Source organism: Pelmatolapia mariae, linkage group LG7, assembly GCF_036321145.2.
Source record: "Pelmatolapia mariae isolate MD_Pm_ZW linkage group LG7, Pm_UMD_F_2, whole genome shotgun sequence".
Classification (NCBI taxonomy): Eukaryota; Metazoa; Chordata; class Actinopteri; order Cichliformes; family Cichlidae; genus Pelmatolapia; species Pelmatolapia mariae.
Genome location: NC_086233.1, coordinates 541,219 through 563,322, shown reverse-complemented (window position 1 = coordinate 563,322; position 22,104 = coordinate 541,219). Strand labels below are relative to the sequence as shown.

Here is a 22,104-nt window from a genome sequence, read left to right as displayed (position 1 = left end):
CTTTTAGAAATGAGACAAAAACGGATTAAAATGAGGTTCAATGTTTTTATTTCATGCCTCGCGGTGACCGCGTCCTCCTGGAACAGCTGGCTCCGCCTCTGGACACGCGTGAAAAATGTTTTCGTCAGCCTAACAGTTTTGATATTGTCACACACAGATGACATCATCAACGAACCCGATCAGTGTATTGAGACACAGCAAGAACTTTATGCTGAAAGGTGAACACACCAGTGGTCTGGAGGCACAGGTGAGACGCCTGCTGGCTCTCCTTGTACAAAGTCAGAGAGAATCACGTCAAATACGACTGATGTGAATGTGTCACTTCCTGGTTGTGACAGGAAGCCGCTGCTGGAGGAAGTGACACGGAGGCAGTGAAGAGGCACACACCCTCTTATTTTAGAAAATAATTTAATAACAGGTGAATGTAAAAAACATCAGTGGCAGGACGCGCGTCTCCTCTGCTGCTAATACTCTTTAATCAGCTGATTGACAAAACAAAAGCACATTGCACATGAGTCTCAGAGGGGCGTGGCCAACAGCGGCGGTGGTCGGTCCAGTCTCTGCATCCGCTCCCTTTCTCAGCCGCGTCGCCTCAGCAACACTCAGTTTGTTTAACTAAAGAGTCCACAGACAGGCGACGGCGGCGTCCTCTTGACACACACACACACAGGCGCCAAACACACCCTCAGCACCCCCCTCCCCCCGCCCTCCCCGTCAGGTAAATGAGATATAAAAGGGAGGGAAATGACTCCAACTGAAAAGTGAGGAACTAAAGAAAGGTGATGAAGAGTGAGGGCGGCACTCAGCTCTCGATACTTACACTCACACCGAGGCGCTCCCGGAGGGTGCGTGGCTTCAGCGGCCGGGGAGGGGGACGTCTGGCTTACCTCGTCTGCTCTCACTCAGTCACCTACAGCCTCTCATTATTGATCTATTAATGATCAGTCCGATCAGCCGTCCTCGCTGAGCGATGGGCCGACGCCCCCGCTCACGCTCACCCCCGCCCGCTGACAGCAGTCCCACAGCCGCCGAAGGCGCTCCGAGGCCCCGCCGTCCGCTGCCTCCAGCAGCAGACGCTGCAAGGGTGTGGGGGGGACAAAGGGAGGGGTAAACAAAGGTTGGGGAGGGGTAAACAAAGGTTGGGGGGGAGGGGGGGACATGCGGGAGGGGGACGGGGACGGAGGGCAGGTGAACATGCTGTATACAGGTGAGTCAAACTGTTTATAGTCACATAGTCATAGAATACGAGGCAGTGCACACAAGCCAATCAGGATGGGCCGACGCCCTATCTGAACAGCTGATCTCAGATCTACTACAGGGCCACACACTCTGACCAATCAGATTCCAGTATTTCTTTTCCCAGTCCAAGTTTTTAGGACCCCCCGGCTCAGATCTGAGAGCAGCTGTCCAATCACAGCTTGTCTAATGTGATGTCATTATCTGTGTGTGTGTGTGTGTGTGTGTGTATTACATGTTTCCACAGGGCTGCGCTCAGTGGGAGGTTCTGCAGGGCCTGCTGGAACATGTGACGCACCTGAAACACAACAAGGGGGCGGAGACACACACCACTGAGTGCTCAGCTAGACTCCACCCTCTTTTCTTGATTTGATTCAGTCTCAGACTCACCTCAGCTCGCTCCTTTAGCTCCTCCTCCACGGCGATTGCTCTATGAACATACGCACACACACACAATCAGGACGCAGTAATCATTGATCATCACCGATCTGGCGGGACTGTCGACGGTCGCGCGCACTCACATTTTCCAGCTGCTCAGACACTTGGGGGTGTTACCGCTCAGCATCCGGGCCTGGAACTTCAGGTGCTCCACGTTCCCATCCAGCCACTCCTGGTGCAGCAACCTGAGCAGCAACAAACACACAGCAGTGACATCGCTGATATGGGCGGAGCTAAACTGTCCCTGTGGTCGGATGATTTAAATCCAACGACAAACAGGAAGTAGATGTATTTTCCATCTCATTACTGGAGTCAAATCACTGACAAGTGACATTAAGCTCCACCCAATCTTCCTCCAAGTGTGTACCTGAGGCCCAGCTCAGTGTTATTGGGCATAGTGTAGCACAGTCTCTCCAGAACCAGTGCATGCTGGGATGGCGGCAGGCAGCTCAGGTAAAGCGCGACCACCTGCAGAGGGAGACATGACATCAGCAGACTATAACTACAGACCTGCCGCTGAGCAAGGCAGCGAGCGCTCACATCTGTGTGACGACGGCACGAAGTCGTGACATCACGCAGGTGAAGATGGCGTGTGGCAGCAGACTCGACCTCTGACCTTGTTGTGGAAGCGGTAGCAGCTCCAGAACTCTGCGGGGTTGAAGGGGAGCTCGAGTCTCGAGGGGGTGGTGCTGAGGCAGCGCTGGACCAGGTCTGAGAACGTCCTGGACTGTGAGGCGGCGGTGGTGGCGCGGGCCTGCGGGCTGCAGCTGAACATCAGGTAACTGCAGAGAGAGGGAAACTGTGAGCAGCGGGTGCGTGCGGTCGAAGCGGAAGTACCTGCGGCAGGTGAACTCACTCCATCCACAGCCTGTGAAGCTCCTCCAGCTGGGTGACCGCCCCCAGCGCTCGCTCAAACGCCTCCGCTGCGTCCTCCACCGAGCCGTGCAGCCACTGCCACCGACTGCAATGACAGCGAGCACGTTAACCCTACTGCGTCCGCTTTCATCATCACCGCAGGACGCCATTTATGATGATGAAACCTTAAACACCAACCAGTGAATGAGGTGGAGGAAGCTCATCTGCTGGCTCAGCCGCTCCTGGAGCTCCTTCTTGATGGCGGGACCTCCCAGCAGCTCGGAGGAGGAGGAGAAGCCCAGGATGTGCCTGAGGGAGGAAGAACAGAGCGCCGTCAGCTGTCCGTGCGGACTACAGCTGGGAAGACGGAGGCGTCGGGACGTACCGCAGCACATCTACGGGCGTCCGCGGACTCTGTTCGTCCTCGCAAAGCGACAGCACGAAGCCTCTGAACAGCGGCGTGATGGCGCCCGCCTTCTCCTGTGGACACAGAGACGGTTCTTAGCGTCGAGAGGCGGAGCTTAAACTTTATTCACAGACTCACGGTTGAGCTCACCTGAGCCATGAGGAACTTGCAGCAGTGGTAGAAGACCTCAGCGTTGTGGGGGCATTCGGCCAGAGCGTGGAGCCACATGCTGACCGCCCGGTCGCCGCTCCCGCCGTGCAGGTGGAGGTCGGCCACAGTGTCTCGCAGAACGCACGACTCGGGACAGAACTCGAGCAGCGACTCGCACAGAGTGACGCCCTCGCTGTACCTGCGCACACACACAGCGCCACCGTTTGCTCGAGGCGCTTCATAGACCGTGATGTCACAGAGCACAAACTCAGATTTGACCTTTGACTTCACAGCTGTTGATGTCACAGCTCGAAAGCAGCGATCAGCTTGACCCCATCCCGTCACACTTCCTGCCAATCAGCTCACACGTTCACAAACCTGACCCGATGACATCACACGAGAGAACAAACATGGCAGACTCCGCATTGACCTCACAGGTGACCTCGCGTCACCACACCTGCTCCTCTGGGCCAGGTCAGAGCGGTCTGATCATCACAGTGTGATGTCAGCAGTGAGCTCACCTCTGTAGCAACTTGTAGAGGAAGATGAGGTTGGTGTGCAGAGGAAGGCAGGCCAGCGTCCTCTCGCTGTCAGATGCGTGCTCGTCGCTGCACTGACGGACGCCATCTGAGAGGAAACAGTCACACAGGAAGTGGAAACCAGTTAATCTTAGGGAGACAAGAACCTCGCGTGTCTGGTGGGTCGCAATGCCATACCTTGGAAGAGAGCGACGAGGATGTCGGCGGGCGTGCTGATGTCCCGCGGCGTCCTCCATGGCAGCAGGAACGGCTCCCTGCTGACTACACGGGACGGGCCGGACTCCGCGGGGTCGTACAGGCACGCCGGCAGTCGGTCGAACTCCGTCAGGTGGATGTAGGAGAGCCAGAGCAGCGCCCGGTCGGCAGCCATCAGGTGGTCGGCGATGCTCCGGTCCTGAGGTGACTTCAGAGCGTTCTGAGAGGAGAAACGGAGAGAGCAGATGTCACGTCACATTAGTCCCGCCCTCTGGAATACAGGTGACAGCCGGTCATGTGGCCCCCAACATGGCTGCACGCTGACTTAAACAGCTGTGTTTGTTGTTTACGAGTCGTTTGTTTTTTAGGTCATGAACCCGATTCTTTAAACTCTGTAAAAAATGTTCCTCCCACTCTGACGTTACGTTTGCGGTGCACAGCGTGAAGCAGGTGCCCGAGGTCACGTCTCACCTGCAGGACGGCGAGCGCGCTCTCCAGCCGGCCCGTGAACAGGCTCAGTTGGACTCTGTAGAGCAGCGCCTCCATCAGCTCGAAGGACAGCTTCTCCGTGACTCCAGATGACGCCTCGGCAAGGAGGAACTGCAGCAGACGCTCGCACACGTAGTCTTTCCCTTCAAACGAGCTCTCCAGGTTCAGGTACTAAGCAGCAGAGGTCAGAGGTCATTATGACATTTACCTGATAAATGAAGCTAAAACCACCAACGCGCCAACGTTAGCCCGCTGAGCTGTGCGGTGAGCTAGCGGCTCCTGCGAGCAAACCACGCTCACTTACGTTCCACCACACTCTGTAGTCGGGGGCGTGCTCCACCGCCATCTCGCACATCTCCTGCACCTCCTCCCGGCTGCCCCGCCTGGAGAACAAGGACAGGTAATGGCTCCACACCTCGGGATTATCGCAGTTGCTCTCCAAAGCGCGTGACAGCGTGTTCAGGGCGGCTTCCAAACACTCTGCCGCAGAGCTGCAGGGGACAGATTAAAGGTTAAAGGGGGTGGAGCTCCGCAGCACAGAGCTTGAGGTCGGCGGGGACTTACGTCTCGCTCTGATTGAGGTATTTGAAGGCGAGCTTGATCCACAGCTGAGTGTCTCGGGGGCTCTCCAGGACGCTGGCCTCCAGGTTGGCGATGTCGTCCGTCTCGCTGATGAAGTAGCGTTTGTCCTCCGAGGTGACGCACGCGTCCAGAGCGGAGAGGCCAGTGTGAGCGCCGCTGTCTGCACGCACACAGACACACGTGAGCTCACTCAGACCTCCCACGGAGGAAACGACGAAATCCTCCCCGTTTACTAACCTCTGCCAGGTGTCATGTGACCGGCCGCCATCCCCTCATCGCCGCTGCCGTCGTCCTTGGGACCGAGATCACTTTGCATCGATGGCTTCGGCCTCCACCTCCTCGCATCCTTGTAGGTGGTGTAGGGCGGGACTGAAGATGGAGGGGACAGGTGAGAAGCACGGAAGCGGCTGGAGAAGTGGGCGGAACGTTACGGGAACGCTGACCTACCGTGGCGCTTGCTTTCGTTGACTTTGCTGACGAGGAGGACGGCCTTCTGATCGACGCCCATGCGGTCCTTGTTAGAGCCGAACAGCCTCTTCATGTACTTCTCTGCAAACAAACACAAACACCTGAGCTTCCATGTGACACGCCTGCTGACCACCAGGCCGAGGCTTCGCACCCACCGCACCTGTGGCGGCGCACACGTCCTCGTCCGAGCTGCCGTCGGAGCAGCCGATCAGCGACAGGTCGTAGGACAGGATGTCCTGGAAGAGCTGGTTCCCGCTCAGAGTGCAGTTCCTCATGTGCTGCCTGCGGCGCAGAGGGACAAACATTAAACAGGAAGAGCAAACGCTACAGACTCAGGCGGGACGCCGGGTAACATTATCGTCACGGTAACAGGGCGACACATCACGCAAACACGCCGCTGCGTTGTTTTACTTTGGTGGCGTGACATCCACCAGCGATCAGCGGGGTGTGTGCACACTCAGCGGTCAGGTATCCATACGCTGTACGGCATTCACACAAACATGCAGTTATTCTAGCTGCTCCGTGTCTCTGCTGGTTAACTACTCCCACAGTTTTTATCCGATTTTCACCGTTCAAACTTTAAACTGTTCTGCTCTTTCTGCTGATGACAGCTGTATCTTTTGGTGCTCATAACTTTTACACTTTTTTAAATATTAAGATTTTTATGCCATTCTTTGGCCCATTAAAATGAATGAACAACATTACAAGTGTGATCACTGATTCAGCTCGCCGGGGTGATTTGAGCTCCGTGAGATGAGCAGCGGTTCTCAGAGCAGGAGGCCCGGGTTCGAATCCCGCCCATGGAAACATGTTTCAGCCAATCGTCTCGCTTGTATTTCTGCTAATTCATTACAATTCTGCAATTGTTATGATTTCAACAGCTTTTCTAATGTGTACTTCAGCTTCTTCACCTTTTCGGCACAAACTTCAACTTCTTCAGCTCTTTTCAGCAGATTCCACTACACGGCATTCACACCGCATTTTCGCAGGAAATGCAACTTTTTCTAGTTTATATCTGTGAGTACAAAGCTGACACTGTGAGACTTCATCAGGTGTGAGAATCACAGCCTTTGTGATAAAGTAACTGAGGATAAAAACATGAAGCAGACTTTCCTGGCCTGGCTTTTTATAGCAGAGAACCTTAAACATATTCTGCAGTCGATCAAAAACTGAAGAAAACCATAAATCAACATGTGAACGTTACCTGATGCTGAAGTCACAGAGGTTTGATTACAGAAGCTGAGCGATTTAAGTTTACATTTCTGAGATGAGGCTTTGATGTCAAAGTAAAACAGCGAAAGTCATGACGAAGTTTATCAAACGTGAAGCTCAGTTTGATCTGCTTTTGCTGCTGGTTCAGTGAACTTGGGTCAGAGTGATGCAACCTGCAGCTTCATGTAGCACTTACGTGGAGTTATATACAGTACCAATGGATAATTACCAAGGTAATGAGTAATTTGGGCTAGTATCAGAAGATTAAGAACGACTCTTAGAGCTCTGGTATATGAATGGCAGAGAACCAGACAAACACAGCTGTGTGGCTTTAAAAGTACTTTAGTGATGTTAAGCCTTTTAAAAGAATTTCGTAACCAACACTGAATTACAACAGGTTTTAACAGAATTTGGCGAGTCAACCCAAGATCCTAGGAGACGATATACATACACACGCACACTCATTTGCACATTGATGGACTACAATCCTCTACTGTACAAGTAGTGCGGTAGGACAGACAATCACACACACACTCCTCATTGGACGAACTCTAGTGCAATACACCCGTTTGTCATGGGCCCCACCGGTACCATTTGGACTTAAAAAAAGACTAATTCTTTTACTTGTGCACAATTTTATTTTATACTATTTTTTTGCTACTTTGGGGGAAATTTTTATACTTGAAATTCTGTTAAAACCTGTTGTAATTCAGTGTTGGTTACGAAATTCTTTTAAAAGGCTTAACATCACTAAAGTACTTTTAAAGCCACACAGCTGTGTTTGTCTGGTTCTCTGCCATTCATATACCAGAGCTCTAAGAGTCGTTCTTAATCTTCTGATACTAGCCCAAATTACTCATTACCTTGGTAATTATCCATTGGTACTGTATATAACTCCACGTAAGTGCTACAAAAGTGGCGAGCCAGCCAGGAGCTCTTTGGTGCATGAATATCAGCAGTGAAACCTCCTTAAAGTGTGTATTGTCATTGAAACATCTTTTGCTATCTCCACCAGATGGATTTTGTATTGAGTTCAGGTATCAAAGTTCCCAATGCAGTAATTGTTAGTGGTATACTCAATTCATTGGATGATGAAGAGGTTCTTGACTTTTTAAAGCAGTATGGTACCTTTAGAGCCGTCCCAGTTGTAGATTCCAACTCTGAGTTTTTCAAAAACCTGATCGTTGAGTACCAAAGTGGTAACTCCATTGATGCTTTAACTGATCTTTTGCCATACACATATGAAGTTGAAGGGAAGCCCGGTGTAAAATACCATGTAAGAACTCTCTCCAGCGTTTACACTGCCAAGGTGGGTGGCAGTGCTACCAAATCCTACCTAGATGAAATAAAGCAGGTGGCAAAACTGAGTGGCAAAAGTTTTGAAGAGGTACTGAAGTCGATGATGAAAGGTCTCTGCTGAGGATGCCGATAAACACATTCTCAAGCAGAGACTCCTCCCCTCTTTAGAGTGAGGTTCAATGCGCCCTGAAGACGGCAGAGGTACGCAGAGGCCTTTTCACCAGGATCCTGAAGAGTGTTCATGAATTGGGCGAAAAGCTCCTCTCCGTCTTCCACTGTTCCAAAAGCTGCATCCAACAACTGAAGGTAAGTTTCAGGTGTAGCTTCTGGGCTCAGTCTGTTGACAATGTCAGCTGCAGGGGACAACAAGGTCTCAAAGATCTTTCTAGATTTTTGAAGTTCAGACATGGCGGGGTCTTTCCTGAGAAGTTCCACATGTGAACGCCATGTGTCATAATCTGCCTCACCGCTGGGTCTGGGGATCCTGCCAGAGAATGAGCGGAGTCTCATTGGAGAACATCTTTCTTCACGATGTGTTCCACAATGACTTTCTGAATTTCAGGTGGGTTGAAACTGTTTGCCGCACTAAGTGGGCTCTTTCTGAAATCAACAGGTAGGTGTGGCTCTGCACCACCTTGAATCAATCCTACCTGTGGTGGATCTTCAGACAACTGCTGGTGTGCAATCTCAGAAGTTTCAAGAAAGGGGTGAAGCTGGTTCTCCCTGTTTGGATCATCAACTTGCATGGAGGAAAGCATACATTCATCTTCGGTCTCTGAACTCCCAATGATTTCACTGATCTCTGTCATCATCGACTTCAGCACCTCTTCAACCCTCTGAGAAAACTTAACCCTTGTTTGACCAGAGCATATATATATAAATCTGTGTCCCTTTTTTGTTTAAATAAATATATTGATCTAGTTTCACTTTCATTAAACAGGGACAGTAAGAACAGAAACAATGAACATTAAATGTTTTACTTTTTCTTCTCTTTGTTTGAGATGATTTTAGGAACTGGGTTACATTCAGGATCTGTGAGCTTTTGGCCTTCAGCCCGACGGCGTGTCTGTGGACGTGCCGTCGGGTGAAAGATCCACGCTCTGTGTTTACATCCTTGTAGCTGCTCTCATTTACTGCTTTAGCTGTTTGTTGAAATATTTCCTGAGCTTTAACCGGAGATACATTTAAATGCAAAAATCGATTCAGGATTTAATGAATTGATATCACGTTATTCAAATAGTTGGTTTTTTTTTTTTTGTTTGTTTTTTACAGCCCGCTCACCATCTGCAGCCGTCGTCGTTGCACGTTCCCGTGAGGTCGAAGCGGCAGAAGCACTTCTTTGCTTCGATGGCGTTGCTGTACGTCACCGAGCTCAGAGACAGCTTCTCCTTGGTCCTGTAGTACGGGCTGAACCTGAGCGGGAGGACACAGCTGTGAGCCGACCGCACAGACCACATACGAGCTCTGCTGCTGTCGGTACGACGGAGCTACCTGTAGGACCTGAAGACCAGCAGAGGGCTGTGGTACGGTCCGAAGGGAAGCGGCCTCAGCTCCAAGCTGCCCGACGAACTCACCGCTGTCTCCACCTCAGCAGGAAACACCTGGATGACCGAAAACACAGAGCGTTAGCATGAAATTCCGCCGAGACCTTCGGCTGCCCCTCTGACAGTCTCCGCTCACCTGTGCGGCGGGGGCGGGGTCCACGTCCTCCCCCAGCACCTGCAGCTCCATCAGCAGCAGATCTCCCAGAGGTGTCTTCTGTTGGTACAGCCGCTTCAGGGCGTCCATGTCCAGCCCCGCGAACATCTCAGCAGGAAGCTCCACGCCCGCCAAGCCGCTGGGCAGCGCCTTCACAGGCTTGGCGGCAGTGCTGACGTCTTTGGGCGGAGCCGAGCTCGTGGCGTCCAGGTGGGGTTTGGTGAAGGAGCAGCTGGACTGACGGAAGGAGGAGCGACGGCCGCCTCTGGCCGCAGCAGCGGGCGCAGGTTCCGGTTCGTGATCCTCGGCCTCCGCGGGGTCCTCGCTGTCCAGCGTCAGCTTGTCCTGGGAGAGGTCGTGCAGTGAGGGCTGCGGCGGCGGCAGCTGGACCTGAGGGTCCGGGGGCGTGGCGGATCGCAACGGCGGCTCTACGGGGAGCTCTGGCGGGATGCCTTTGTTTCGCAGCACCTGCGCCTCCTTCAGCTTCTGGATCTTCAGCGCGTACTCGGACTCGAGCTGCTGCAGTCGTTGCTTCTGAGCGATGAGCTCGGCGAAGTGACGCTCAGAACCACGGGGCGCTGCGTCACGCCGCGGCAACTTGCTGAGCTGGAAAGGAAAACGTTACACAGGTTAAACACACCTGCACACAGCGGTGCTCCGTCAGAGCTTTCTTATAGTTTTGGCGGCGGGTGCGTGTAACCACCAACGCCTCTGAATCCATGGTTACCCACGAGCGCCACGAGGAGCTGCGTGAGCACAAACATCCTCTGTAACAGCCCGAGTTCGTTTAGCCAGCGCCTCCCCACTGTGGGTCCCGCCCTGATCGTTGCCTCCCCCACAGCTGTTCATTAGCTAACTGGATGGGTAATTAGCTTTATTAGCTTACCAGCCAGCTAATTACAGCTAACGGCCTCACCTGTAAGTTTCAGCAGCAATTCTTCATGTAACTGTTTTTTCAGAATAAAAGCCTCTCTGGCTGAGTGTTTCTCTTCTGAGGGGGAGGAGACAAACACAGAACAACCTGCAGGTTCCACAGAGAAACAGGAAGACTCACCGTGGGCCGGCTGGAGTCCGCTCGCCGTTTGGGCGCCCTGCCGGCAGCCAGGTGAGCCTGCACCAGCTCCTGCTCTAACCGCACCGCCACCGTCTTCTTCACGGAGACCCGCTGCTCCACCCGGTGGACCTGCAGAGGACGTGGAGGCGGTCAAACGACACCAAACAAGGAGACTTCACAGCAGCCAGGAGGAGCCTCTGAGTGCCGCCGTGCCGACCCCACGCTGGGGTCGTGCAGATTTAAGAGAAACACCCAGCAGCGAGTTGGGGCGGTAAAGTTGGCGTACCTGCTCGCGCAGCTTCCTGAGGAGCGTCTTGTTGGCGCTGACGATCCTCTCCGACGCCTGCAGCTGCTCCCTCAGTTTGGCCACTTTGGCCTCGGCGGCCTTCAGCGACTCGTTCTTCTTCAGCTCCTGCTGCAGCAGGTGTCGAAGCACGGCCTCATCTCTCTGCAGCAGCTCCCTGAGGGCAGCAGACTCCCACAGTCAAAGCGGCGCCACCGAAAACCTCACACACGTCTCCGGGTGTGTTTTAAGATCTCACCTGTGTTTGCTGAGCTTCAGCTCGGCCTCGCTCAGCTTCAGCTCCACCGCTGGCTTCAGGGAGGAGTCGATGGAGTCTGCAGTGGCGGGCGAGGCGGAGCCACGAGGGCTCTGTTCCTTCATCATCCTCTGCCTCTCCCTGCTGTGAGTGTGCACACCCACAGAGTTAGTAAAAGTTTTTGTGTGTGTGTGTGTGTGTGTGTGTGTGCGTTTGAGAGAGATCACGTGGGTACCTGGCGATCTCCTCTTTGAGTAGGCGGTACTCGGCCTTCTTGGCGTCAGGCAGAGCCTCCGGCGTTCGGACCGGGTTGTTCTCCTTCTCAGAGGCCGACGCTCCTTTTGGCTTCGCCGCCTGAAAAATAAGAAGTTCAGAGTCGTGACATCATCACGCAACGCCGCAGACACATTCCGGCTGCACAACGATCGTCGTCGTGCCCGGACGGTTCAGGTGAACGCGCTCACCTCCACCGTCCTTCGGGCCTCTTTGATCATGAACTCCAGGCCGCCAAACACCGCCTGTGATGAGCTGCAGGCGTCCATGTCCGAGTCGCTGTCGTCAGAGTCGTTGAGAGAAACCACCACCGTCTTATGTCGAGGCAGCTGGACAGACAGGTGGTTGGCAGACAGGTGAGGGGCAGTTTCAGGCTCCATGTTTGTTTCTAAATAAGGAGCGGTGTGCAGCGAGCCTCTTACCACAAGTGGCGCTCTGGCGGCGAGGTGCACTCTGGCGGCCTTGTTTGGGCGGGGCTGAGGCACCGTGTTCAGACTGACCGTGCTCAGGTTTCCTCTGGGTGGAGGCTGAAGGTCTGCGGGGGGAGGCCCACCTGGAGAAGGAGGAGCGCTGGAGCTCTTCTGCAGAGAGAAAGTCATCATCATCATCATCATCATCGTCAGGAGCACAATCTAAACATGACATCAACACGTGACGCCGCGGACCTCCGAGACCACCACCCTCTTGTTGGCCATAGACATCAGGCAGGTCTCCCTGAGGAGCATCTCCTCCTCCTCCTCTTCATCAGCAAATGGAGGTTTTGGGGGGGGCTCCAGCTCATCTGGGGGAGGGGGGAGGGGAGGAGGTGGGGGAGGAATGGCGGAGAGCAGCGGGGGGAGGAAGGGCTGCGAGAATTCCTGAGGGGTGGAAAGAAAAAGAGAAAGAGACGTCAGCGAGCTCCTCGGAATGTAACCGTGGTAATGAGGAGGAGCGAGGAGGGGGCGTACCATTCCGAAAGGAACGGGGTCGGCGCCGTACAGGTGAGGGATGCACGCCGCCTCCTCCACAGACAGCAGGTTGCTGTGCGTCGGCGACGGGACTGAAACGCAGACAAACCAGTTTAAACGGGAAACAGGAAGTGAAATGCGGGTCAGGTGCACCTCCTGCCCCCTTACCTGGCGAGCCAGTCTCACTGTCCGTGTCCATCGCCACCTCGTCATAGTTGTCGTACTGGTAGAGGTTCCCCGAGGTGTCCAGGCCCGGCTTGCCTGCAGACTTGCGGTGGTCCCGGTCCCTGGACTGAGCAGACACAGGTGAGTCAGCACAGGTGAGAGTCAGGTGACCACACTGGGTGTGCGCACACGGCGCCTTACCTTGCTGCGCGTCCTCTTCCTCCCGCCCACCAGCTTCATGAAGCGATTATATTGTTCGTCCTGGTTGGACAAGTCGCGGATTCGCCGGATCTCGTCCTCCCGCTTGCGGCGCTCCTCCTCCTCCTGCCGTCGCTTCTCCTCCTGCTCCCTCTGCTGCTGCAGCTTCCACGTCCTCACCTGCTGCTTTCTGAACGCCTGCTTTGCCGCCGAACCTGTGAGACACGTCACACAGGAGCACTCAGAGCCAATCAGAGCTGACCGCTGTTTTCTGCTTCACTTCTGAGCGTGCTCACATTTAAGGCGGCACAGCCCGCACACCTGTCTCACCTGGGCTGATCTTCTTGGTGATGTGAGCCTTCCCGGGGATGCGGGCCCTCTCCAGCGGGCCTTTAGGTCCGGCTTTGGTACATGGCTTGGGTCTGTCTCTGTCCTGAGGTCTGGGCCCGGTCTTGTTTCGCTCGCGGTCCCTGTCCTGAGGTTTGGACCTGGTCCTGCTCCTCTCTGTGGCAGCGGCGGCAGTGGAAGCGGACCTGGTGGTGACCCTCTGCCTGGCGGGTGGGGCGGCCCCGGGGCCCGAGCTCTTCTCCTGGGTGGCTTTAGTGATGCGTTCTTTGCTCCGCCTCATCACCTGCTGCTCCTTCTGCTGCCACTTCTTACTGGCCGACTGCAGAGCGAGGAGACGCAGCTGCAGCTCTGACAGCTCCTCCTCCTCCACCACCACCACCTTCTCCGTGGCCTGACCACACACAGAAGAGACGTAACGTGACACAAACCAAACGGCATCGAAGCGAACAGCTGAATCTTTTCCCTGCGGGTAGCAGCTGCACGGCCTCACCTTGTCTGGAGAGTCCTCGCTGGACGCCGACGACTCGCTGGGACACGGCGGCGGCGGTTTCTCCTGCTCCTCAATGATGCACGGGTCACACGGCCTCTCGTCTGCGGGGTCTCCTCCTTCTGCTCGCTGTTCTCCCTCACCTGGACACACATTGCACAGGAAGTGAAAACACAGCGTCTTCATCAAAGGTCGCCTGCTCCTCACTGCACGGTGCTAATAAAGCTCTGGTTTGGGGGCCGTGCGGGGACTCTGCAGGGTGGACCGGCGTGGGTTGTCACAGTTTTCACTGCTGCGTGAACCGAGGATCGCGACAACATGACGACCTTCAGTTCCATCGTTAAATGGCTCATTTTTTAAATTCGTTCTGGCAGAAAGAGGCGAATACCCTGTCATCCTGTTACAGCTGCGGGGAAGAAGGCGGAACTTCCTGTTTAGTGACCCTTTAAAGGACAAACAGCTGAGCTGAGCCTTGGCGAGCAATGTGACAACCAACCCCGGTCCACCCTACAGGGAAACGTCCTTTCAGAGGACCAATCGGAGAGTCTGCTGCATTGGTTCGGTGTACGCTCGTGCCGGCGGCATCGGTCTGCTCACCGCCGCTCTCGCGCGTCCCCTCTTCTGCTTCTTTGGCACCTTTTCCTTCCAGTTCTGCTCCGTTATCTGTGATTGGCTGATCCCCTTCACCTGTCGACACACAGAACAGGAAGCTGTAAAAACACACCGAGCTTTACACAGCAAACAGGAAGTGATTGGGGATTGGTCCTCAACATGGTTTAAGTCACCAAACGGGTAAAAAGAGGCGTGTCTACAGCTGCGATGTGAAACCAAACATTCGGATAACGAACTCACCATCAGGCTTTGCCCACTTCTTCTGCAGCTCGTCCAGGTCGGCCGGCGTGGGGAGTTTCTGACGAAGCGGTTTGATGTTGAAGGCCTGGAACACTTTCTTCCTCTCCAGCTCCGACACCTCCTCCGCGGCTGCTGCCGGACTCAGAGCCGGGCCCGGTTCAGCTTTGGCGTCCGTTAGAGTGGCGGCTACACACTCCACCACGTCGTCCCTGACTGGTGACGTCCGTGGCTCCAGGGCCATCGTCTCCTCTTTGCGGATGCACTCGAGTTCGATCTGGATCTGTTTGTATTTGGACAGCAGATCCTCGAAGGACTCGTCACCACTGCTCTCCGGCCTGGGAGCGCCGTGAGCCGCCTTCCTGAGCCGGTTCCTCCCGAGAGGTTTCTCTGAGGTCTGCGTTAAAGAACGCTGATCAAGAATTAGTGACCAACACTGATCAATACTCATTTCATTTTTAAAGTCATGATTTAAAAAAAATATATTAAAAAATAAAATTTTCAAAAATACTTACAAAGCTTTGCTACCAATGAAAAGCTTCATTTTTAAGAATGTGTGAAATTAAAAAATGAACAAATTAAGAAATCCTCACAAAAAATGTCCATGTAAAAGAAGCAAATGTGTCCTATCATCGGATTATTGATCGCAGATCAATGGCAGAAAACTCGCAGCCCTCTGAAAACTAATCAAAGCTTTTTCAGTTATTGAACTCATGATCGCAGTTCGTCAGCTGAACGTTTGATTATTGGCGTCACATCCAAACACATTATTTATTAACGCACTTTGTGTGTATTTGTAGTTCCTGCGCTCTGACCTGTGGCTCTAAGCTGTCTGTTATACACTGCACCATCTTTCGTCTGTAACACTAAACCTCCGCTTGTGGGATCAATAAAGTATTGATCTATTGATCCATCTATTGATTTGGGCTTTTCACAGCTGTCTTCAAGATCATTTCAATATGATCGATCAAACAATACATGAACGAGGAAATAATCGATCACTGATGTAACCGTGTAGCGGATGAATGAGGACAGCTGATGGGAAGTTGCAACCACACATACGTCATCACCGTGCAGGTTTCGTTTCCTGCTGTCACGCACGCACGCGCGCACCTGGTGGAGTGTGAAACGTGAACCAGTCGAAGCCCAGTACACTCACGGATCAATGTGCTGTTCATTAAACCAATATGTAATCAATGAAACCCTGACCGGCTCCTCGCGGGCTGCCTAATTCAATCACCGTCCCGGGGGAGGGGGCACGTGACACAGCAGAAAGGATACGCTTCCTCGCGGGGGAGCTGTGGCTCTCTCCGGGCAGGTACCGTCCGGGAGGCGGCCGGCTGTTGCCCCCCCGGCCGCCCCGGCTCCAGCCCCCGGGGCCTCCGTTCGGCATGCCGCGGTGTCGGAAGCGTCCCAGTGCGCCGTGGCTGCGCTCCCAGAAGCTGGACCGCGGCCCGGGCTCCCCGTGAGAGCCGAGCCCGGGAGGCTGCTGCTGCGGCGGCGGGGAGGGAGGCCGGTCGGGCCCGCTCGGCCCGCACTGCTGCCGGTGGCCGGGCGGGAATGGGCCGAGGCTGTAGGGCATGAGGTGGCGGAAGTCCGGCGGCGGGTGGCCCAAGTGCGGCGGCGCGCCGTGCGGGTGCTTGTGCGGCTTTCGTGGCCTTGGAGGAGCACCGCCACGGGGCCTGCTCCCATCCCCCCGCCGCGGAGGCGCTCTCTCCTCGGTGTCATCATCGCAGATCTCTCCGTCTTCTAGCTCCCCGTCCTCCGCGGGGGATCGGTTCGGAACGTCTACGTCCATGTTGGGGTGACCGTCTGCAGCTCCCTGCTGGGGCCGAACTCAGCGGCGGGACCAGGAGCTCATTCCGCGGCTCTGAAGCAGCTTCGCGGAGGTTCTCTCCGCTCTGACCGTTAGCTCTCTGTTAGCGCTCTGCTAGCTCCGCTGCTACCAACAATCACCGCGATAAAACCCGAGACTTCGCGGGACCGGAAAAAGCACGTAAAAGGAGAGCTGTGGGTTTTTCTCTTCCTCCCGGGAGGCGGGGCCTCCGCATGTTGTTCTTACTTTATTTATTGTTTTTATTTTGTTGATAGTTTTTGTTTGAGTATGTTTTGTTTTAATTTAATTTTAATTTATTTCATTGATTTTGTTTTGTTTATTGTTTTTATTTTTTAGTTTCTTGTTTTTTATTTGTTTGTTTTCATTTGTTCTTATTTAATGTCATGTTTATTTTGTTTATAGGTTTTGCTTTGTTTCTTGTTTTTTTTTTTTCATTTATTGTTTTAACTGGTAGCAGGCTGCAGTGCTTCCTGTCCGCTCAGGCCTCACTGATGGTTATTCTCTGTTCCCTCAATCAGAATCAGTCTCTCTGTGTGTTTCTGTGAAAGTGGCCACAGCAAGAAGGCCAGATCTACCACCAGCATATATAATAAAGTGAGAGCAGTGTGTTTTGAAAGGAGAGCTTATATTTATTAATGCGGTGAATGCGGAGGTGAAGCCAGAAGAGGGTGGCGATGAGACACAGTGAGGAGCAGGAGGAAGGTGTAGGAACTGAGCAGAGGAGCAGGAAGGCGAGCAGGAGCAGCAGGTTGAGGAGGACGGAGGTCAAGAAGATGAAGGACACAGTGGAGTGGAGCATGAAGTCCTCGTGGGAGGTTGTGTGTGGAGCTGCAGGTGGACACAAGTCAGGAAGATCATTGGAGTCACATTACTTTAAATCACACAGGTGGCCTCGGTTTCTATTAATCATTTATTATTGATTATTTATTCTGTGAATTAAAATTTCAGTTTTCCATTTTAAGCAGAAGGTGAAGCAGCGAACGGTGGATGGTGAATCAGAGTGGTTCTCACAGCTGCTCGATGACCCCACAGTTTCCTGAAACGGACATAAGTCACACCTGTAATCGCTCTGTGGCACCTGTCTGTGTCACCTGTCTGTGTCACCTGTCAGTGTCACCTGTCTGTGTCACCTGTCTGTGACACCTGTCTGTGTCACCTGTCTGTGACACCTGTCTGTGACACCTGTCAGTGTCACCTGTCAGTGTCACCTGTCTGTGACACCTGTCTGTGTCACCTGTCTGTGACACCTGTCAGTGTCACCTGTCTGTGACACCTGTCTGTGTCACCTGTCTGTGACACCTGTCAGTGTGCTGGTGTGGACGTGGACCTTGCAGCTGCAGGTTTTCAGATCCTTTCGAACCTTCCAGAGAGACTATGCTCTTCCTTCTTTGTTCTGACAAAGCTCTGAGAAAGTTTGGTAAAGTTTCAGATTTTCAGAGCTTCAGTGGGTGTTAAAAAACATTCACGGTGTTTCCTTTCTGCTCTTGGTGAAGCGTGAGAAAATGCTTCCCCTCAGAGATCTGGCAGGACAAGCAGCACAGTTTATGACGAACTTGTTCACGAGTTCAGAGCAGTGATGCTGATGTGACACGAGGGTAACGTACGAACTCAGGGGGTCAGAGAGCAGACGGACAGACGAGTGATCCACGTTGTGACCAGGATGTTTCTGTCAGGATGAAAAATTAAACAAGTGAAAGCTTCACTGCCAGCCTAAAAGACTTTAGTATGACAGGTGAAAATTGATCTGACGGGTTTCCACTGAAGGCGTTTTCTGGGAGCACTGGGTTGTTGTTGTTCTGCAGGAAAACACTGGGCAGTTTGTAAATCAGAGCCAGAAGTGTTGTGTTAAATAAATAAATGTTAATAATGTGAGGTCCAGTGGGAGCTTTAGCTTTAACATCACTTGGTTTTCAGAGGAAGAAACATTCATGTGTACAGATTTGATTCTGCTGACTGAGCTGCTCTGATGCCAGGTCAGAGACAGACTCTGCAACAAGTGAGGAGGTTCAATCAGCATCAGTAAACACCAGGTTTAAAATCAGATTTATACTATCGAGATCCCACAAAAAAATACCAGCTCATAGTATGGTTAAAGACAGCGAAATACTAGATAAATATCAGCTTTAAAGACATGTGGGTCAAAATAGCTAAATACCAGGTAGATATGAGATCAGTAGTAGGTATAAAACAGTTACATACTCAATTAAAGTGGGGTGAATTTCAGCAGTTAAAAGCAGCTTAAATAATAGATAAGCATGAGTGAGTGTGTTTTGCGTGTAGATGTCTGATGGCTGCAGGAAACCCCTCCTTTCTATATATATACTGGTTTGTTTGTTTTAATCATTTTTAAATCATGCTTTTTATTTGTTTTTGTTTTTAATGTCTCTGTAAAGCACTTTGAAACACCTTGTTGTTGAATTGTGCTATATAAATAAACTTGCCTTGCCTTTCTGCTGAAGCTCAGATCTCTGTCGAGCATCCACACTGAACCTGGAGACAAAACTCAGGCTGTAAAAACTCTGTCACCACAAAACATCCAATGATAAGATGAGCTGTTACTGCTGATCTGTGTAAATATTAAGGCCTCAACATTACTGGTGGTGCATGTATTACATGTTGGTTAAATGATGATGGATGAACGATGGCTGATAGATGATGAGTGGATGGTTGATACAGCAGGATGGAGGATCGATGGATGGATGGGTGGTTGATTATTTTAAAGTTAAATGAAGTGTTGGATGAATGAACCAGAAATGCTGAAGTAAATTACAACAAATTACTGGACTATGGGATACTTCAAGCCAGAAGAGCCACTGCACTATGTTGGAGGAGCACGGCTGGGACTCTGGGTGAAGGAGTGCAGATTTTCTAAGCCTGGAAACACTAACGTACATTGACGAGAGCAAACAACGGGACTTTATGAATATCTGGAAGCCACACATGAATATCATAGGGAGTGGGGGCGGAGGTTATTCATGGGGAAAAAGGGGCAAGAGGAATCTTGTCTCTATGACTATTTTTGTTTTGTTCGTTTTTAGTGTCACTGTGAGAGCTATGTTCATTTCTACACTTGATCAGGATTCATGCAGGTTTGAAGTGTGGGTGTGTGGATGTGGGGAGTTTAAATGTCTGTTTGCATTGTATAAAAGAAAATGTCGATAAAAATACAAAAAAATCAGCTCTGAACTGTTTTCTTTTTATCTTTTGAGTTGTCTTGATTTTCAGTTCAATTCAATTCAAAAGTTATTTGTATAGCACATTTAAAAACAACAGATTTGACCAAAGTGCTTCACAATTGGTTAAAAACAAGAGAAAACAATAGAGAAACAAATACAGGTAAATAAGAAGACAGTAAATTCAAAATAAAAAAGTGAGTTTTAAGACGCGATTTAAAAGACTGAATAGACTCTGAAGTACGAGTCTCCTCTGGCAGGTTCTTCCAGAGTCTGGGTGCTGCTACTGCGAAGGCCCGATCTCCTCTGTGCTTCAGTCGAGACCTTGGTTGTGCTAAGAGCATCTCGGTGCTCTTTGGGGTCATGTTGAGGAGTTCGTTTAAATAACAGGGCGCCATATTATTTAAAACTTTAAAAGTAGGTAAAAGAATCTTAAAATCAATACGATATTTTACAGGGAGCCAGTGTAAGTTTGCTAAAACTGGAGTGATGTGTTCATACTTACACTGTTAAAAGACGTGCAGCAGCATTTTGGACTAACTGCAAGCGATGGAGAGATGAGTGTTGGAGACACAAATAGAAAGAATTGCAGTAGTCCAGTCTAGAGGTGACGAAGGCTTGAATAAGTGTGTCTAGGTCTCTTGGAGGAAGATGAGGCTTAGCTTTGGCAGTTTCACGTCAGTGATAAAAACTTGTTTTCACAGCTGTGGACACTTGCTTCTCTAATTTAAAGGAGCTATCTAAAAACACTCCGAGATTCCTTACAGCGTGAGAAAGATGAGAAGCAAGAGGACCGAGGGTATCAGCTAACTTGTTCAAAGGGGCATGAGCTCCAAAAACCACAACTTCAGTCTTATTTTCATTTAGTGTAAGAAAATGCTGTGTTAACCAGTCTTTAACATCGTGTAGACAGTTAAGCAAAGGCTGCAGTGGGACAGAGACGTCCAGTTTCAGGGGGAAGTACATTTGGATGTCATCAGCAGAACAATGAAAGGGGATGTTGTATCTCCTAAAAATAGATCCCAAAGGCAGCATGTATAAGGAGAACAGAGTTGGACCCAAAACAGACCCCTGCGGCACACCACAACACATCGGGGCAGAGGAAGAGGAGTATTGCCCAATTTAAAAGAAAGAGACATCTCTGATAAATATGATTTAAACCGTGATAAAACCGTGCCTTTTAGACCAACAACGTGTTGAAGTCTCGATAAAAGAATGATGTGATCAACTGTGTCAAAGGCGGCAGTCAAATCTAAAAGGACTAAAACACCAGAGCAACCTGAGTCGACGGTTACTCGTGAAGCGCAGTAACAGTACTGTGACCAGATTTAAACCCAGACTGGAACACTTCACACATGTCATGAGTGTCTGAAAAGGTCTGAAGTTGCTTGAAAGCAACTTTTTCCAAAGTTTTGGACATAAAAGACAGTTTAGAAATTGTCCTGAAGTTAGAAAGAACATTTGGATCCAGATTTTTCTAATGGGTTGCACAACAGCATGTTTGAAAACAGCTGGTACACAATCTGATGACAATGAAGTATCTAATAAAAGTACAATACTAGGTCCAATGACATGAAAAGCTTCTTTAAGGAGGCAAGAAGGAAGAATATCTTGAGGGGAATTAGACGGTCTTAAGTGATCAACTACTTCCTTCAAGGCAGAAAAGGTCAAAGGATCAAACTGCTGAAAACCAGCCGAGCATTTACAAGGTGGATCTGGGTCTAACACTGCCTGTGAATGTAGAGTTCGTAAGGTTGGGATTTTTTCAATGAAGTGATTCATAAAGTTTTCACAAAGTGCAAAGGAAGCCTCCATAGGAACAGTGGCACAGGGGTTAATCACAGAATTAAAAATATTGAAAACAACTCGGGGCTTATGACTGTTGGTAGAAATGACACCGGATAGGAAAGCAGATTTTACAGTTTTCTGCTATTTTGCTAAGTCGTCACGCAGGACGCCCAAAGACACCTGGAGCTTGTCTTTTTTCCATTTTCTCTCCGCACGTCGACATTTGCGTCTGAGAGCGCGGGTGGTTTCATTCAGCCAAGGTTGGCGTGAAGATTCGGTGCGTTTAGTCCTTAGTGGAGCAACAGAGTCAAGGATGCTGGAGCATGTTGAGTTAAAAAGGTTAGCTAGCTCATCAGCTGATAGTGTCACACCGGGGTTGGCATCATAGAGGACCGAGTTAGTAAAAGCGGAGGAAAAGTAGGCAGCAGTCACTGAATTTATCATGCGCATCTGACGCACAGTTTACTCGCTGTCCACGTTACGCACTGTGACATTAAACATAACTGGGAAATGATCCGATATCCCACAGTCCACATCCAGACCATATGAAAGCACCAGATCGAGTGTATGACCTTTTTCTTGAGTTGGATCACTCACCGACGGAGTGAGATTTAAAGTGTCAATAAGGGCAAGGAAGTCTTTTACTAGTGGTCCAGCCAGTCTCACAGCATACATGGATGTTAAAATCACCACCAATTAAAACACGGTCATATCCTAACATAAGATTCCCCAGTAAGTCAGCAAAATCGAGATTAAAATCCTTAACGCATTTCGGTGGACGATTAACCACCGCGCAGACAGCTGATGGAGCGCAGTTCAGTTCCAAAAGCTGCACCTCAAAGCTGGCATATGAAACAGGCGGCAGTCGCCGACAGCGAA

The 22,104-nt window shown here is 51.2% G+C and overlaps 1 protein-coding gene across 2 annotated transcripts; it reads right to left on the bottom strand.

Moving 5' to 3' along the window:
* Positions 1–391: 391 nt before the first annotated feature.
* LOC134630286 (zinc finger C3H1 domain-containing protein-like) lies at positions 392–19,436 on the bottom strand. 2 transcript variants are annotated; one of them, XM_063477450.1, is made up of 36 exons: positions 15,709–19,436; positions 14,431–14,817; positions 14,176–14,265; positions 13,582–13,721; positions 13,074–13,482; positions 12,747–12,958; positions 12,549–12,672; positions 12,381–12,472; positions 12,099–12,290; positions 11,856–12,014; positions 11,625–11,762; positions 11,396–11,514; positions 11,164–11,304; positions 10,908–11,082; positions 10,622–10,750; positions 9,550–10,173; positions 9,361–9,470; positions 9,151–9,282; positions 5,519–5,640; positions 5,338–5,439; positions 5,128–5,259; positions 4,873–5,050; positions 4,613–4,799; positions 4,291–4,479; positions 3,802–4,039; positions 3,607–3,712; positions 3,086–3,284; positions 2,915–3,009; positions 2,728–2,838; positions 2,531–2,635; positions 2,291–2,456; positions 2,042–2,142; positions 1,758–1,859; positions 1,627–1,666; positions 1,472–1,534; positions 392–1,076 (listed from the first exon to the last, which is right to left on the bottom strand). In XM_063477450.1, exons 1-36 carry the CDS (start codon positions 16,223–16,225, stop codon positions 951–953), a joined length of 6,252 nt encoding a protein of 2,083 aa, XP_063333520.1. In that variant the 5' UTR covers positions 16,226–19,436; the 3' UTR covers positions 392–950. The 2 variants fall into 2 exon arrangements, with proteins under 2 accessions (XP_063333520.1, XP_063333521.1); XM_063477451.1 differs by lacking the exons at positions 392–1,076; positions 1,472–1,534; positions 1,627–1,666; positions 1,758–1,859 and having other exon boundaries at positions 2,047–2,142; positions 2,215–2,456.
* Positions 19,437–22,104: the final 2,668 nt, after the last annotated feature.

What these genes read in the sequence shown, in the direction of transcription:
- LOC134630286 (XM_063477450.1), bottom strand. Translation starts at nt 16,225, where the DNA reads ATGGACGTAGACGTTCCGAACCGATCCCCCGCGGAGGACGGGGAGCTA. An exon ending in CAACGAAAGCAAGCGCCACG is followed by an intron (nt 5,260 to 5,337) that starts GTAGGTCAGCGT and finishes CTCCATCTTCAG; the next exon opens with TCCCGCCCTACACCACCTAC. An exon ending in TTCCTCCACCTCATTCACTG is followed by an intron (nt 2,636 to 2,727) that starts GTTGGTGTTTAA and finishes CTGTCATTGCAG; the next exon opens with TCGGTGGCAGTGGCTGCACG.